Genomic DNA, 15,420 nt, shown 5'->3' on the forward strand with positions numbered 1-15,420 from the left:
CCCCCCTTGCGTGATAGGGTCTATGAAGCCACATGACTAAGGCGCTATCGCCTCTGCACGTGTAAGGGTGCAGGGCCCAAGATGGCTGCCAGGCCTCGAGGCCTGACTGCTGTATGTCACTTCCGTACCGGCGAGAAAGGCGGGCCCCCTAGCCAATGAGGCCGCGGGGCGGGCCCTCGCCTTGATAGGCGTTCAAGCTATCCAATGGCGGCTGCGAGCCAGAGCGCCTACGAGCTAACGTCACGCCGAGTTGCCGAGCGCCGCCAGGCGGGGCTGAGGCGGCCAAGCCAATGCGATGGCTGGGGCGGGGTCGGGCGCTCTATAAGTTGTCGATAGGCGGGCCCTCCGCCCTAGTTTCTAAGGATCATGTCTGCGAGTCAGGATTCCCGGTAAGAAAGGCATTTGCAAGAGGTTGTGGCTACTCACCCTGCCGCTCCCTTCCGAGGGCCCCGTCGGGGAGGGGCTGAGAGCGCCACCAGGGTTGCGGGGGAAACCGAGCCGGGAGGAAACGTCCGGCGGTGGGGGGAGGCGGGCCGGGGGCAGATGAGCGGCCGAGCTGCCGCCAGAGCCGAGGCAGAGGGCGAGAACAGCCCGCGTAGGGCCCGGAGTGCGAGCTTCGTTACGAGGCCTCGACCCGAGGCAGTGGCGTACGTGAAGCCCCAGCGCTGAGTGACAAGGCGAGGTCGCGACCCAGCGAGGAAGAAGGGCCGCGGCGGCCGCCACTACGTGGCCATAGCCGGCGGTCCGGTTGCCCCCCTGTGCCGGGGGGAGGGCCCGCGCGTTGGGGTTCGGGAGGATTCTGGCGGTACCACTCGCGAGAGGCGGGGGTGCCTGGGTCCTCAGGTCCAGTCGCTTCGTCGGGTTGAAATACGGGTCGGGGAAGAAGAAGCCGGCCGTTCAGTGTGCTGGTTTTCTTGACGGCCAGGACTGAGCCTAACCCCGAGGAGCGGCCGCGTGAGGCACCAGGAGCCCACCCGGCGCCGGGCGGGCGGGTCCATTTTGCCGCACAAGCCGGGCATTTGGCAAACTGCGGATGGGCAGGTCCACTTTCCTTCGGGGGTGAGCGGCCTGAGGTATGGGAGGGCGACGCCATTTCGCGACGGGGGCGGGCGGGATGTGGATTGTTCCATGGAGGGGGGAGACGCCGCCGGGTGGTCGAGGGAGCAAGCACATGGCGGCCTGAGGTGTTCCCCTCCCCCAGTCCGCTTCGCTTCTAAGTGTTGTGCAATCTCCCCCTGTGCTAGCTCGGCTGGGGCTCATTGTGCGCGAGGCCGCCACCGCCCGCGGCCTCCCACATCCGGGCACCGCGAGGGGGGGCTCGGCTGGAGGGAGAAGGGGAGGGCGCGGGCGGAATGACGTGGGGGGGAAGGGGATGGCCTGCCCTCCGATGTGGGAGGTGAAGGGCGGGACTTCCGGCGCGCTGGTGCCGCGAGGGGCGGTGCACGCGCTTCGGCTTTGAGCCGCGGGGCCTTGGGACACGTGGGCCGGCGGCAAGCACCGCATCCGGCCCCATGAGCCTTTATGCTTCGAGGGAGGTTTCCCCTACCGTGTGGGAGGGGGGGGCCTGCCCTGATCCGCTCACAGGACGGGGCAGAGGCCCTGACTCAGTTTTAAAGTAACTTGAGAGTGTCTTGACCACTGGTGGGAGTTAGATTGGGGCTGAGTGCTGATGGCATCATGCTTGGCCGGCTGCTGATAGAGCCTGACTGTCAGGATGTCTGGCGTGGTTCAGGCAGGCAGGGCACAAAATCCATTCTTTGAATCAACAGATCCAGAGACAATGGCCCCGATGGAATGGAGCCCGAAGGTGTCATCGAGGTGAGACTGGAACCTGCCACCACTGCCCTCCACCTCTGAGAGGCCGCTCTCTCTGTCCCCTGGTTCCTGGAGTAGAAGAGACTTGGGTCTTGGGTCACCAGAATTCAGTGCGAATCCCGAGGACATAGTGTAACCCCGATAGTACAGCTCTGCCCCAAAGGAGTCTTGACCATGGTTTGTAGTGAATCGATTAGTATTCCTGAGGCTAGGTGTGAAACGTGCCATTCATGCCCCTCCAACCTCACAGCTAAAGTGGACTGGCCCCTTAGAGTGACTTCCCAGCCTACCTGGAACCAGCGGCCTCCCTCCAAGGTGTCAGGGTTGTGGGCTCCAAAGCGCTGGCCCAGGCACCAGTTGGTGTTTGCTGAAGCACAGCCTGTACTCACTGATAAAGCTTCTGTTTCCTTGCCTCCTACAGAGTAACTGGAATGAGATCGTTGACAGCTTTGACGACATGAACCTCTCTGAATCCCTCCTTCGTGGCATCTATGCCTATGGTTTTGAGAAGCCCTCTGCCATCCAGCAGCGTGCCATTCTTCCTTGTATCAAGGGTGAGACCTTTTGGCCCCAGAACGGATCTGGCACTGTCCCTGACTGGGGTAGAATGGCTTTGGGTTAGTGGTGCCCATCTATCAGCCAGGGACAAAGCAAACCCTTGTTTATCCCAGCTTGGCTTTTGGTCTGTGCCCATGCCTGGGTCATGCCTGGGACACACGGACTGCTGGCTTGCCTTTAATGAGGTACTGTTGTACACAGTTCTCACAGCCCTGTTTTCTGGCTTAGTGCAATGCTAGAGTTGGTAGCCTGATCGTTCTCTGGATTTGCCCCCGTTATGTCACCATACTGTGGTGGGGAAGGTTTGTAAGGCACTTAAGGCGTCATTCATGATTGGTTGCTTGTTGATCTCAGCTCATTGAGTTAGGCGTAAGTCAGGATTTGACTGTCCCATGAGCCCAAAGTGCAAGTTCTCCGCCAGATCTCATTTCTTGTCTGTCTAGGTTATGATGTGATCGCTCAAGCCCAATCTGGGACTGGGAAGACGGCCACATTCGCCATATCGATTCTCCAGCAGATTGAATTGGATCTGAAGGCCACCCAGGCCTTGGTACTAGCACCCACTCGGGAATTGGCCCAACAGGTGAGAACGTGGCTTCTTTCTCCTGGAGGAATAATGAGCATAGCCTAAAATCCCGGGGGGTTACTTCCAAGGAGGAAGAGGATGCTCGGGGGGTGGGGTGGGGTGGGGTGGGGTGGGGTGGGATGGGGCGGTGATTTTTAGCTGGGTTAATTATATGTCATTTCCTACCCAAACGTAACAGCTGCCACTTCTCCACCCATTTCCTGAGTCAAATGACAACACTGCTGGGCCGGGCCTGACTGGCTAGGCAAGTTGGGTGACTGTTTATGCACACCCCCCACCCCTGGCAATGGGCAAAGAGACACCTCGTTCGTGGTGCTGCTCTTATATCAGTCAGGGGCAGAGCAGATGCGCAGTCCTTTGTTCATCCTAGCTTGATGCCTGTACTGGTGGCCAGAGCTGTTTCATGCCTAGGGCACAAACCCTGATGGTAGAAGTGATTATTCTGATGGGAACCGGGCGCAGATACTGTAACCAAGAAGTGATAGTAAGCCTGTTAAGACTGAACGGGTCGTGTGGCTTGTGTTTGGGGGCAAGGGTGTAGTTGGCCGTGTGTGTGTCATGTGGCTCTTTAAACTGGCTATGAAGCGGGTAAATAAATAGACCACAGTTTTCAGAAGCTGAGGGTTCAGTTACATGTATCATGGTTGTTGGGAAGACCAAATCCGTGGAAAAGTGAGATGGGACCTGCCACGGTTGTAGCTAACAGCTGCACACCCACCTCTCTCTGGTTCAGATACAAAAGGTGGTCATGGCATTAGGAGATTACATGGGTGCGTCCTGTCACGCCTGCATCGGGGGCACCAATGTGCGTGCTGAGGTGCAGAAGCTGCAGATGGAAGCTCCGCACATCATCGTGGGCACCCCTGGCCGCGTGTTCGACATGCTTAACCGGAGATACCTGTGTGAGTAGCTCAATTTTCCACTGCCCTGTATCCCCCTCACCTTAGCCAAGCCCTCCTTGTCGGCCAGCTTCGTTCCCAAGGCCGCTCGTTCTCCCTCCCCTGAAAGCTGCTCTGTGATGAACCCCATGCGTGTCAGCTGAGCCCTGGCTTCCCTGTCCTCTCAGCCCAAGCCCAGGGAGTGTTCTACTTCCTGGGGCTGTTGATTGGCCTCCAGGGCAGCCCTGGGCAAAGGATCAATCTCTGTATTCTGAGAGCAGACTGCCTCTGTCTCCCCTGTTCTTCAAGAAAGTTGGATATATTGCCTGTTTCCCAAGCTACTACATAGTAGTATTTCTTCCATGCCTACAGCTCCCAAGTACATCAAGATGTTTGTACTGGACGAAGCTGATGAAATGTTAAGCCGTGGATTCAAGGACCAGATCTATGACATCTTCCAGAAGCTCAACAGCAACACCCAGGTGAGAAAGGCAGTGCTGGAGGAGCTGCCGGGAGAGCCCTCGCGTCTCGCACCTTCTGTGGGACTGGGGACGGGGCGGGCGTCCTGCAGCATCGCCTACCCTGAGGCTGGTCTGTGTTTCACCAGGTGGTTTTGTTGTCAGCTACAATGCCTTCCGATGTGCTCGAGGTGACCAAGAAGTTCATGAGGGACCCCATCCGGATTCTTGTCAAGAAGGAGGAGCTGACGCTGGAGGGTATCCGCCAGTTCTACATCAACGTGGAACGCGAGGTGGGGCCTGGGTGCAGGAGGCGGGCCCGGGTGGGGACCTGTTGAGTATAGCCCCTGACTGACTATTCGCCCCAACCTCCAGGAGTGGAAGCTGGACACACTATGTGACTTGTACGAAACCCTGACCATAACCCAGGCTGTCATCTTCATCAACACTCGAAGGAAGGTCGATTGGCTCACTGAGAAGATGCACGCCCGGGACTTCACCGTCTCTGCCATGGTGAGCATCCTCGCACGCCAGCCTGTGTGAGCCCAGCTCCCCTGTGCTCGTCTCGATCGCTAACCTTCGGTTTTCTCCCCTAGCACGGAGATATGGACCAAAAGGAGCGAGATGTGATCATGAGGGAGTTCCGCTCTGGCTCTAGCCGAGTACTGATTACCACTGACCTGCTGGTGAGTAGGGGGATTTCCAGCGCTGGAAGGCAGAAGAATCCAAGGTGATTCCCTCTCCCAGGGGCCCGACTAGTGCCTCTCTCAGGAAAGTAGCAACTTGGAAGAAAATCCGGCATGCCCAAGGGCTCTCAGAGACAAGGGGCCGCTTGCTTCCTTTGCCTGCCTTGGGCTGCCTACATGCACTCACTGAGCCCCTTCCGGATGGACTGTGTGCACTGAATTCTTCTCTGTCTCCACATAGGCCAGAGGCATTGATGTACAGCAAGTTTCTTTAGTCATCAACTATGACCTTCCCACCAACAGGGAAAACTATATTCACAGGTGAGTGTGGGTCTGGACCTCCTGCCTAGCCCCCTGCATCCTGGGCGGAAGCTTTGGACATCCCTCAATGCTTGCAATGTATCCTTGTGTTTCAGAATTGGCCGTGGTGGACGCTTTGGCCGTAAGGGTGTGGCTATTAACATGGTGACAGAAGAAGATAAGCGGACTCTCCGAGACATCGAGACCTTCTACAACACCTCCATTGAGGAGATGCCCCTCAATGTTGCTGACCTCATCTGAGAGGGGCTGTCCTGCCACCTAGCCCCAGCTGGGGTTCAGTCCTCAGGGGCTGAGGAGCAGCAGGAGGGGGGAGGGGAGGGAGCCAAGGGATGGACATCTTGTCATTTTTTTCTTTTTTTTTTTCTTTGAATAAATGTCACTTTTTGAGGCAAAAGAAGGAACCGTGACCATTTTAGAAACCCTTTTCTTTGGGGTAGGCTCTTGCCCCAGGCGCCGTCTCCTCCCAAAAAAACAAAAAAAAAAACACTAATCCATTTCCCTAACCTAGTCACCTCCAGGTCCCAGAGGCTCTCCCACCCCAGCTGAATCCCTCCGAACTTGATTCAGGGGCCAAAAACAAGTCACTCAACCTCATGTGCCGGACCAAACATGCAAGGAGCAGCCCCTAGTGAGGTTGCCCAGTGATTGAACCCAGCTGGGGGAGCAGGGGAGAGAAAGTGGTAGCCATTTTTACATTGTTTTGTATAGTATTTATTGATTCAGGAAGCAAACACGAAATTCTGAATAAAATGACTTGGAAACTGCCTGTTGGGCTTCTCATTTCTTCCTTCCCTCCTACCTGCTACTGGGTATGTCAGCTACCTTAACTACCTAGAAGTTACCAGAAGAAGCCATTTTCTAGGTCCAGAAAGTTGTAATAGGATAATAGGAGCTACTGAGGGCTTGGGTGTGTGCTGTCATAAGTGGTCACATGTCTCGCTAGGAGGAAGTCATGAAGCATGGTGTGTGGAAAGGGGCTGGCCAGAGGAGGGGCCTGCTGGCTATAGGGGCTGGTTAGAACCACTGGCCCTAACTGCCTAGTGAGGTTTGCTAAGGGTGACAAACGGGCCCCACCAATCAACTGCCTCACGGCTCCATCATTCTGTAGTCATGGGACAGCCTTGACTTTGGCCTTGACACCTCCCACTCGTGAGCTGGGGCCAATAGTCCCCTAACAAATGACTAGTGACTAAGAGATTGGTGGCTGGAGCCCGTGGTGCTTGAGTCAGCCTGGGGGTGGGATCATCTGTTGCAGGAAGTAAGAGACTTTCATTTCCTTTCCCAAGAGAGGGAAGAGGGAAGAGGGCTGAGCAACTGGTGTCCAGTTGAGAGTCGGCATTAGGTGAGGTGGATCTGCCATGAGGCTGCCTGTGCTTTTCCTGGCCTTGCTGGGGCTACACGCAGGTAAGAAGGGGGTAAGAAGGGGGCACGGAGGGGGAACTTGAGGAAGCCAGCCCTTTCTGGGTCGCTGACCAGCTTCTTTGTTCCCTCTGCTGAAAGCCCAGGGGACATGGCCTTGGCCTCACAAGAAGGCAGCCACTCTGCTGCCATCCTTCACGGTGACACCTACAGCCACAGAAAGCACAGCGAGCTCTGGAACAACCAGCCACAGGACTACCAAGAACCCCCACACCACCAGTCACAGCACTGCCACCCCAGGCACCACCAGCCACAGACCTACAACTGCCACTCCTACCACTGGCCACGGAAATGTCACGGTTCATCCCACGACCAGCAACACCACCACCACCACCGGGACCAGCCCTGGATTCTCCACCAGCACCCCCCACCCAGGACCACCTCCACCCCCTCCAAGTCCTAGCCCAGGCTCCAGAGAAGCGGTTGGGAACTACACGTGGACTAACGGCTCGCAGCCCTGCGTCCAACTCCAAGCCCAGATTCAGATCCGAGTTCTGTACCCAACCCAGGGCGGCGGACAGGTAAAGCTGAAATGGGAGGCGGGCGGACAAGGGGAAGGTAGCCCGTCCTGCCTTGATTCAAGGGGAAGAGGAAGAGGAGAGAGGACAAAAACAGGCTGGGGATGGAGAAAACAGGGAACCTCGAGGAGCAAAGTCATGTAGTCTCATGACCCCCGCGTTATTTAACTTCCACAGGCATGGGGCATGTCTGTGCTGAACCCCAACAGAACCAAGGCCCAGGGGGGCTGTGAGGGTCCCCGTCCCCACCTGCTCCTCTCCTTCCCCTATGGACAGCTCAGCTTTGGATTCAAGCAGGTATGGCTTCACGACCTCGCCTTCCTCCTCCACTTGCCCTCGCTGCACCCCTTCCTTGGTAGGCATGGGAGGCCACACCTTCCTGTTCACCTTGCAGGACCCAGGGCAGGGCCAGAGCGCGGTCTACCTGAGCTACCTGGCTGTGGAGTACAACGTGTCCTTCCCCCAGGCAGCACGTGAGCAGCTCCTCCCCCTTCTCACCCTAGCACTGAGGGGGCAGAGCCGGGGCTGGGGCGGTGGGTAGCCACTGACCCCCGCCCCCCACCCCTCACCCCTTCAGGGTGGACATTCTCGGCCCAGAATGCGTCCCTTCGAGATCTCCAAGCACCGCTGGGGCAGAGCTTCAGCTGCAGAAACGCCAGCATCGCTGTTTCCCCAGCTCTCCACCTCGACCTGCTCTCGCTGAGGGTCCAGGCTGCTCAGCTGCCCCGCACCGGGATCTTCGGGCCGAGTAAGACCTACCTCCTGCTTGTCTCCGAAAATCTCCCGCTGCGCCCAGAGTCCCCTCCCTTCTTAATCCATTTGAAGCCCCGTGCATTTACTGCTCCATGTACGCCTGTACAGGTGTCCTATCTAGGACCAAGCTTCCTCCCTCCACTGCTCATCGAGGCTGTAGGGCAGCTGCCCTCGCGGGCCCACTTGGTGCTTTTCCTTAATGCTCTCCCAGCTCCTAGGAATTGGAGTCCCCTGCCCCCCTCGGGAGCCATGCTGACCGCCCTGTCTTTCTGCCAGGCTTCTCCTGCCCCGCGGACCACCCGTCCATCTTGGTGCCCCTCATCATCGGCCTGATCCTCGTCGGCCTCCTCGCTCTGGTGCTCGTGGCCTTCTGCATCGCCCGGAGACGCCCGTCGGCCTACCAGGCCCTCTGAACACCGGCCCGGCCCCCAGGGCACCAGCCCTGTGCCCCACCAGGCAACTGACTCGAGGGCAGGGAGGAACAAACACGGGGACTGTGCAGTCGGGAGGGAGGAGAGAGTTTTATTACACGCGACACCCCCAGCCCCCAGGAGAAGAGCAGTGAAAACTCGGATCTTCGTCCTGGGTTCCCCCTGTGCTGACAGGATTAAAAGCCATGAGTTTCTTGTCACATGCCTGTCTGTGCCAACCCCGGCTGAGTCACAGAGCCACACAGGGCTAAACGGCATCTGGGACCCAACGCCCTGCGCTCTCTGGCTCGCCCCCTGAAGGCCCGACACAGTCCATGCTGAATCGGCCAGGCCTCCCCTCCTTCCTCTTCTGGGTGCACTGGCTGGTCCAGGCCGCTGTCCCCACCCTCCACCCCCGCAGCCTCTGACCAGCCCCAGGTAGTTCCAGGCACGGCACTGAGGGCGGTGATGGAGTTTCATCTCCAGGCGGAGCACCAGGGGCTGCCCGCTGCGCCCAGGGCTGGCGGGAGAGCCCCATGAATCCGCTGTTAGACCTGGGAGGCTCGCGCTGCACCTGCCGCGGGCTGGCTGCATCCGCCGCAGCTCTGGGCACCTCCACGCACTTCCCCTCCACGTTCCTGGCTAAACGGATGTCCCTAGTCTGGGCCACCAGTACAGGGGGACGGGGAGGCGGGCAACAGTGTCACCTGCAGAGCAGCCGATGTCCGGCTAACAAACACCTGCCACTGGGCTCCCACCTGCGCCTGAGTGCCAGTCGTTCTCTCTTCAGTAGGCCGTGGCACGCCGTGGCCCCGCTGTTGGGGGCCTGGACAGGCGCCCCTGTTTCTGCAGGAACCCCACGAGCTGAAAGGCTGCAGCACGAGGCCGCACCGCGGGCCGGGCCGGGTCGGGGGGCCGTTCCCAGGTGGTGCTGTTGGGCCCACTCGGCACGTGGTGCGGGGCTGGAGCAGTCCCTGCACCCCACCTAGTGTCTCCGGGGCTACCCACCCCGACTTGTTGTCTTGCGTCGTCACCGGGCCACTGCAGTTCTGGCGCGCCCATCCTCCAAGGCCTCGGCCAAACAGGCGGCAGAAGCATGGGGCCTTGAGCGCAGCCAGCCCCGGGCCTAAGGAGACCTCCCAGAGGCCTGGTTCCCTCTAGAGAGGCCAAAAGAACGGAAGACACAGAGCTACAGCGCCCCCGCCCAACGCCATTTTGGAGACTCAAACACCCTCTCTCAACTTGGAACAATACGCGTGTAAAGTTGGCAAAGAGGAGACAAGATGGCGCCTAGCGGGAGGAGCGGAGAAAGGCAGGGGACTAAATGTTGCTTCCGAAGTGCGAGCGCAAACAAAAGCGCGAAAGATCTGACTGCGCAAGCGTGCACTTCTGACACGCTTTAAAAGCCAAACAGCCGGGCGCCTCCAAAGCGCGGTCTCCGGCCGTGACCTATTTCACGCTCCTGAAGCGAGGGTGGCGTAAGAAACGGCGAGGAACGAGGGGCGGTGCAACTTAGTCATCGCGAGAAAAGAAAGGAAGGCGGAGTGCTCGGAGCGCGCATGCGCACCATCAGTCAATGACGGCTTGAGAGAGACTGGCGGAAGCTCGCTTTCCAACATGGCGTCGGAGGCAGAAGGACTGCTCAAACGGCTACTGGTGCCGATTCTTTTACCTGAGAAATGCTACGACCGACTTTTCCTTCAGTGGGACTTGCTTCATGGTGAGTTTTATTCAGCATTCAGTAAAGTCCTGCTCGAGCGACTGTGGACGACGGTGGGGCGACTAGAGACGAGGTGACGGCGGCGGCTGCGGCGGCCAGGCTGCGCGGAGCGGAAGACGCTTCTGAGAGGGCGGAAGTGTCTCGGCCTCCGAAAAAAGGGGTCCCCATATTTGGGCAAGGGGAGGGGGGAGTAGCCCGGCCGACGTGCACTTTAGCAACAGTGAAAGTCCAAAAGGCTCAAATTTACAAAACAATACAAATCGGACCAAAGCATTCTAACGTCTGTAAGGTCGCCAGCAGAGCTAAGCTTAGTTGAAAGCCTTCCCAAAGGCCACTGACGCCCGAATTGCTCATTCGGCCTCCACGTTTGCTCGTGATCTAATTTTGGTAAAATTCCCCTCCCGTCCCGAGTAAGAGGCAGCTCCACAGCAGGGTTCCCTCAGGACTTTCACCCCTTGGCGATGCCGCCGCGGTCTTCCCTCCCCTGTGCGCACGGAACGCTTGGGTGCACCTGTCAGCCTGACGCCCTAGCTCTAGGGGAAGGCCTCAAGGCTGGAGAAGTTGTGGGTTGCCAAGGCCAAGGGGCAGGCACAGGTGCAGCAGGTTTGGGACGCCCGCATCCCATATCCGTGCCTGGGATTAAGTCCCGCCCCCGCTTCCAACCCCGCTTCCTGCTGTTGCGCAGCGTGGGAGGCAGCAGGTGCTGGCTCAAGTCCTTGGCCCCGCCACCCAAGTTGGCGACCCAGATTGAGTTTCAGGCACCTAATTAAAGCCTGGTCCAGCCCTGGTGGTTTGGTGAGTGGGACCAGCAGGTGGGAGGTCTCCTCTCCCTCCCTCCCTCCTTCCTTCACTGCCTTTCAGATAAAATATTTATTTATTTGAAAGAGTTACAGAGAGAGGTCTTTCATCCACTGGTTCACTCCCCAGATGGCCACAACGGCCAGAGCTGCACAGGAGCCAGGAGCTTCTTCCAGGTCTCCCACGCGGGTGCAGGGACCCAAGGATTTGGGCTGTGCTCTGCTGCTTTCCCAGGCCACAGCAGGGGGCTGGATGGGAAGTGGAGCAGCCGGGACTCCAACTGGCACCCATATAGGATGCCGGCACTGTAGGCTCTAACCCGCTGCACCGCCGCACTGGCCCCATAAATAAATTTTTTTTTTTTTTTTTTTTTTTGACAGGCAGAGTGGACAGTGAGAGAGACAGAGAGAAAGGTCTTCCTTTGCTGTTGGTTCACCCTCCAATGGCCGCCACGGCTGGCGCACCGCGCTGATCCGATGGCGGGAGCCAGGTGCTTCCTCCTGGTCTCCCATGGGGTGCAGGGCCCAAGCACTTGGGCCATCCTCCACTGCACTCCCGGGCCACAGCAGAGAGCTGGCCTGGAAGAGGGGCAACCGGGACAGAATCCAGCGCCCCGGCCGGGACTAGAACCCGGTGTGCCAGCGCCGCAAGGCGGAGGATTAGCCTAGTGAGCCAAATAAACATTGAGTTGAGTCTGGGCCAGGGACCTGGGCCAGTCAGAGTTGAGAAAGGAGCAACATGGAGACCTGCCCTTGGAGGGAAGATGTGCACACGGGGCCACCAGCAAGGGTCCCAGGGCACTCGGGCTCACTCAGCTTTGTGAAGGGAGACCAGGGAAAGCTTGGAAGTTAGGCCTAGTTTAGAGGCCACTCACTGACAGACACAAAGATCTCATTCACTCCCCAGGCGCCTGCATCAGCTGGGCCTGGCTGGGGCAACCTGAAGCTGGGAACCAGGGGCTCCGCCAGGTCTCCCACGTGGGTGGTGGGGACCCATCCGCTCAAGCCAGAAGCGGCCTCCCCTGCCACGTGACGCACCCTCCCGCTCACCTCTCTCTCCTCAGTGCCCTGCCTCAAGATTCTCCTCAGCAAGGGGCTGGGGCTGGGCATCGTGGCCGGCTCACTTCTAGGTAGGTGGGGTGTCGTCCCTCCGCTCCTGTCACTGGGCGGGTGGAGGGACTGAGAGGCTGGGCTGGCCAGCCCGGCGGGAAGCGGGCGCTGCACCCCCAGTGCTCCCGGCGCTGCTGTCCTCAGCCCTGCTCGTCTTCCCCCACCCAGTGAAGCTCCCCCAGGTGTTGAAACTCCTGGGGGCCAAGAGTGCCGAAGGCCTGAGCCTCCAGTCCGTGGTGCTGGACCTCGTGGCACTGACGGGCACCGTGGTCTACAGCATCACCAACAGCTTCCCATTCAGGTGAGGGCCCCAAGGGAACATGGCCCCCACTCTGCTGGGGGTCACGGGGAGGGAGGCAAAGGCGCAGGAGAGCTTAACCCTCTTAGAGGTGAGGACGGCTCGGGTGGGCGTGGAGGGCGGCGGCCCTGGAGGCACAGCTCTGGAGGCTTGCCCTGCCTCTTTCCAGGCCTGCCTTTTTTCCTCCCAACTCTTGACTCTGCAGCTCTTGGGGTGAAGCCCTGTTTCTGATGCTCCAGACGCTCACCATCTGCTTCCTGGTCATGCACTACAGAGGACACACTGCGAAAGGTGCTGGGGACTTAGCCAGGAGCGGCTGCAGCTCTTGGGAACCCTGATGGGACTCGGGCCGGGGGGAGTGGGACACATGGAGAGGTTGCGAGGCCTGCTTGTCTCCTTGACCCCTAGGCACGGCTTTCCTTGCCGGCTACGCCCTCATCCTGCTGGTGCTGCTCTCGCCGCTGACGCCCACAGCTGTGGTCACCCTGCTGCAGGCCTCCAACGTGCCCGCTGTGGTGGTGGGGAAGGTAGGTACTGGAACAACGGAGAGGATGGGGGGCAACATCAAGGGACAGAGTGCCCGTGCAGGAGCATCAGACTGAGGGGGGACCAGCGATGGGACACGGGAAAAGTTGAGATGCCAGAACCAAAGGTGACCGCTCCTGCCCTAGCTACTCCAGGCAGCCACCAACTACCGCAATGGGCACACAGGCCAGCTCTCGGCGGTCACCGTCTTCCTGCTCTTCGGGGGCTCCCTGACCCGGATCTTCACTTCCATTCAGGTGAGTGCACCTTTCCCCCTCTAGAGGGCGCTGTCTCCCAGCTGAGGGCTGCACCTGGTGCCCTCTCTGGAACCTTTGTCTCCAGGGGATTGGTTTTGGGGCTGCACTGCAGCCTGACCTTAGGTGCCTTTTACAACCAGGAAACTGGAGACTACCTCATGGCTGGCGTCTTTGTGGTCTCCTCTCTCTGCAATGGCCTCATCGCTGCGCAGGTCCTCTTCTACTGGAATGCACAGGCTCCCCAAGAGCAGAAGAAGGAGCGGTAGGGCCGAAACAGCCGCCGAGTGCTTGCGTGTTTCCATTCATCCACCCGGCCTCTGGGTGCTCCCGCCCAAGCCAGGCTGCTGGTGGGAGTTGCAGTTCTAATCTCTCCATTCCTTGGGCCAGGGTTTCGGTGGACGTGGAAATTGGGGGACCCAGATCCTTAGTAAGGATGGGGTCATCTTCCAAGCTGATCTTTGGACATTAAAATCAGTGACTTCCAGTTCTCCCTCCTCTGGGCCAGTGTCCTGCCCCGCCCTCTGCACTTCCCTGCTGGCTCCAGAGGACGAGCTGAGGGGAGGGACTTGGGGCTGCCTCTGCCCTGGACCCCAGTGCTGCGTGTGGGGGAAGGGGACAGAATGACTCAGGCAGGGTGGGGTGCAGTGGCTCCTGCTCCGGCAGGTCCAGAGGAAGGGAGTGGAGCTGGTGCAGGCTCCTGCTGGAGTGAGGAGGGCGCAGATGGGGCAATAAAGACAGACGTGGCTCGGTTGTACAAAATGAGTTTTATCCTGTGTGTTGTGAGCGGGCCGGCTGCAGGCAGCCTCTGAGCTGTGGTCCAACACTAGAGGGGGTGCAGCTTGTGCGTGGGGGTGGCTCTGAGGGAAAAGGGGAACACGAGGCCCGTGTCCGTGGGAGTTAGAGGTGTGCCAGGGGCATGGGGGCGCCTGCAAGTGGAGAGTTGTATGGATTGGGGGAGCCTGGGGGCAGGTAGGGGCTGTAGGAGGGAAGCAGCTCCGCCTGGAGTCTGGGGTCGCTCTGAGGGACGGAGCATGGCACGGGCGCCTCTGGTTTATAGTGGGAAGAGCTGCAAAGGGAAACGGGGAGGGGGGGTTAGAGGCTGCTTTCTGTGTTGGTGTCACCAGCTGAATGCTGGGATGGGTCAGACCAAATCTGGGCGGACAGGGGTACAACTTGCCCCCCACCCGGCGCGCTTGGAAGCACAGCCAGATGGCTTGGAGAGCAGTGCGGCCCTGTTGGGACACGCTGCAGCCCCGGCTTGCGTGCTGTGTGGCTGTTTCCCTCTTTCAGGGCAGCAGGCCAGGAAGGGGCATAATGTGCTTGGCCTCGCCTTACCCCGGGGGCTGGGAGAGGAAGCTGGGTCACACATGGGCCAGAAGCAGGGCGAAGTGAGGATCCCAGCAACTAGAAGAGTTTCACAGCTAGGGGTCCGTCTCTGCACCTGCGGGGCGGCCACTCTGGGAAAAGCTGAACCACTGTAACCCACCCCACCTTGCAGGGCCCCTGGGCCGGGCTCAGGTTCTCCTTCAGCCAGTTTCCACCCACCCGCTACCCAGGCTCCCGGCCCCACCCAAGCGTCTGCTTCCTCGGCACTCACCTGTAGTTGGCAGGCAGATAGGCTGTCGGGTAGTTGGGGGGCTGGTACCCGAAGCCTCTGCTGCCTTGGGTGGCCGCGTATCCTGGCCCCCAGAGCAGGCCGCCGCTTCCCTGGCTGGCGTTGGCAGGTCCGACGCCCGAGTTCTTGGTCTTGCGCCGAGGCCGGTACTTGTAATCGGGGTAGTCGCGCAGGTGCCGGGCGCGGAGCCGCTTGGCCTCCTCCACGAAGGGCCGCTTCTCTTCCTCGCCCAGCTGCTTCCACTGCGCGCCCAGGCGCTTGGAGATCTCAGAGTTGTGCATCTTTGGGTTCTGCTGCGCCATCTGGCGGCGCTGAGCGGAGCTCCACACCATGAATGCGTTCATGGGCCGCTTCACCTTTTCCTGGGGGAGCCCCCCGGAGACCACCGGGTTGCCAGCTCGCTCTGGCTCCTGGGATCCCCAAGAGGCGTTAGCTGCCGCGGGAGTGGGGGGCTCCAGGCTCCAGGCCTGGGTCTGCGAGGAGCCAGGTAGCGCCATGGGGGGGGAGCCTTAAGTGGGCGTCCCAAAGGCCGTCCCCTGTAAGTGAAGCGGCGATCCTTAAATGTCTCTCTCCAGGCTGAGTCGTCGCAGAGAACAAAACTGAGGTCCTTAACAATGTAGGTCACCCCCAAGTCCACAGTTCAAGTGGGGTCTTGAACCAATCCGGTGCACTGGGGAGAGCCGAATGCCGGTCTGC

General features: G+C 59.7%; 4 protein-coding genes and 4 non-coding genes across 10 annotated transcripts; 7 read left to right on the forward strand and 1 right to left on the reverse strand.

The window, feature by feature from the left end:
• The first annotated feature begins 236 nt into the window (after positions 1-236).
• On the forward strand, positions 237-6,068 carry EIF4A1 (eukaryotic translation initiation factor 4A1). Of its 2 annotated transcripts, XM_070061336.1 has the most exons (12): positions 353-389; positions 926-1,073; positions 1,770-1,818; positions 2,237-2,369; positions 2,817-2,956; positions 3,693-3,861; positions 4,210-4,319; positions 4,445-4,588; positions 4,671-4,808; positions 4,892-4,981; positions 5,223-5,302; positions 5,398-6,068. In XM_070061336.1, the coding sequence occupies exons 3-12, from the start codon at positions 1,795-1,797 to the stop codon at positions 5,540-5,542; spliced, it is 1,173 nt and encodes a 390-aa protein (XP_069917437.1). In that variant the 5' UTR covers positions 353-389; positions 926-1,073; positions 1,770-1,794; the 3' UTR covers positions 5,543-6,068. The 2 variants fall into 2 exon arrangements, with proteins under 2 accessions (XP_002718844.1, XP_069917437.1); XM_002718798.5 differs by lacking the exon at positions 926-1,073 and having other exon boundaries at positions 237-389.
• On the forward strand, positions 2,404-2,535 carry LOC127484538 (small nucleolar RNA SNORA48). The gene has a single exon (XR_007911599.2). It is a non-coding gene; the product is annotated as a small nucleolar RNA SNORA48 (small nucleolar RNA).
• Positions 3,235-3,379, forward strand: LOC127484539 (small nucleolar RNA SNORA48). The gene has a single exon (XR_007911600.1). It is a non-coding gene; the product is annotated as a small nucleolar RNA SNORA48 (small nucleolar RNA).
• On the forward strand, positions 3,970-4,116 carry LOC127484550 (small nucleolar RNA SNORD10). The gene has a single exon (XR_007911613.1). It is a non-coding gene; the product is annotated as a small nucleolar RNA SNORD10 (small nucleolar RNA).
• LOC127484521 (small nucleolar RNA SNORA67) lies at positions 5,019-5,162 on the forward strand. Its single transcript, XR_007911582.2, has one exon. It is a non-coding gene; the product is annotated as a small nucleolar RNA SNORA67 (small nucleolar RNA).
• On the forward strand, positions 6,069-8,623 carry CD68 (CD68 molecule). Its single transcript, XM_070061337.1, has 6 exons — positions 6,069-6,706; positions 6,803-7,242; positions 7,417-7,536; positions 7,634-7,712; positions 7,817-7,987; positions 8,269-8,623. The coding sequence occupies exons 1-6, from the start codon at positions 6,661-6,663 to the stop codon at positions 8,403-8,405; spliced, it is 993 nt and encodes a 330-aa protein (XP_069917438.1). The 5' UTR covers positions 6,069-6,660; the 3' UTR covers positions 8,406-8,623.
• Positions 8,624-9,668: 1,045 nt separating this feature from the next.
• On the forward strand, positions 9,669-13,868 carry MPDU1 (mannose-P-dolichol utilization defect 1). Of its 2 annotated transcripts, none has more exons than XM_002718797.5 (7): positions 9,669-10,122; positions 11,984-12,049; positions 12,198-12,330; positions 12,533-12,618; positions 12,736-12,854; positions 12,999-13,109; positions 13,250-13,868. In XM_002718797.5, exons 1-7 carry the CDS (start codon positions 10,020-10,022, stop codon positions 13,373-13,375), a joined length of 744 nt encoding a protein of 247 aa, XP_002718843.2. In that variant the 5' UTR covers positions 9,669-10,019; the 3' UTR covers positions 13,376-13,868. The 2 variants fall into 2 exon arrangements, with proteins under 2 accessions (XP_002718843.2, XP_017204319.2); XM_017348830.3 differs by having other exon boundaries at positions 9,919-10,122; positions 13,233-13,868.
• Positions 13,855-15,368, reverse strand: SOX15 (SRY-box transcription factor 15). Its single transcript, XM_002718796.5, has 2 exons — positions 14,707-15,368; positions 13,855-14,175 (listed from the first exon to the last, which is right to left on the reverse strand). Exons 1-2 carry the CDS (start codon positions 15,219-15,221, stop codon positions 14,007-14,009), a joined length of 684 nt encoding a protein of 227 aa, XP_002718842.1. The 5' UTR covers positions 15,222-15,368; the 3' UTR covers positions 13,855-14,006.
• Between the last annotated feature and the right edge of the window lie 52 nt (positions 15,369-15,420).

The sequence above is a fragment of the Oryctolagus cuniculus genome, chromosome 17, assembly GCF_964237555.1.
Source record: "Oryctolagus cuniculus chromosome 17, mOryCun1.1, whole genome shotgun sequence".
NCBI classification, from domain to species: Eukaryota; Metazoa; Chordata; class Mammalia; order Lagomorpha; family Leporidae; genus Oryctolagus; species Oryctolagus cuniculus.

Bases quoted from the DNA above. Each gene is read 5' to 3' on its own strand.
- CD68 (XM_070061337.1), top strand. From the start codon at position 6,661: ATGAGGCTGCCTGTGCTTTTCCTGGCCTTGCTGGGGCTACACGCAG. The intron at 7,243-7,416 runs GTAAAGCTGAAA...TAACTTCCACAG, and splicing joins CAACCCAGGGCGGCGGACAG to GCATGGGGCATGTCTGTGCT. The intron at 7,537-7,633 runs GTATGGCTTCAC...TTCACCTTGCAG, and splicing joins TCAGCTTTGGATTCAAGCAG to GACCCAGGGCAGGGCCAGAG.
- SOX15 (XM_002718796.5), bottom strand. From the start codon at position 15,221: ATGGCGCTACCTGGCTCCTCGCAGACCCAGGCCTGGAGCCTGGAGCCC. The intron at 14,176-14,706 runs GTGAGTGCCGAG...TTCCCTTTGCAG, and splicing joins TATCTGCCTGCCAACTACAG to CTCTTCCCACTATAAACCAG.
- MPDU1 (XM_017348830.3), top strand. From the start codon at position 10,020: ATGGCGTCGGAGGCAGAAGGACTGCTCAAACGGCTACTGGTGCCGATT. The intron at 10,123-11,983 runs GTGAGTTTTATT...CTCTCTCCTCAG, and splicing joins TCAGTGGGACTTGCTTCATG to TGCCCTGCCTCAAGATTCTC. The intron at 13,110-13,232 runs GTGAGTGCACCT...GCCTGACCTTAG, and splicing joins GGATCTTCACTTCCATTCAG to GTGCCTTTTACAACCAGGAA.
- EIF4A1 (XM_002718798.5), top strand. From the start codon at position 367: ATGTCTGCGAGTCAGGATTCCCG. The intron at 2,957-3,692 runs GTGAGAACGTGG...TCTCTGGTTCAG, and splicing joins CTCGGGAATTGGCCCAACAG to ATACAAAAGGTGGTCATGGC. The intron at 3,862-4,209 runs GTGAGTAGCTCA...CCATGCCTACAG, and splicing joins GCTTAACCGGAGATACCTGT to CTCCCAAGTACATCAAGATG.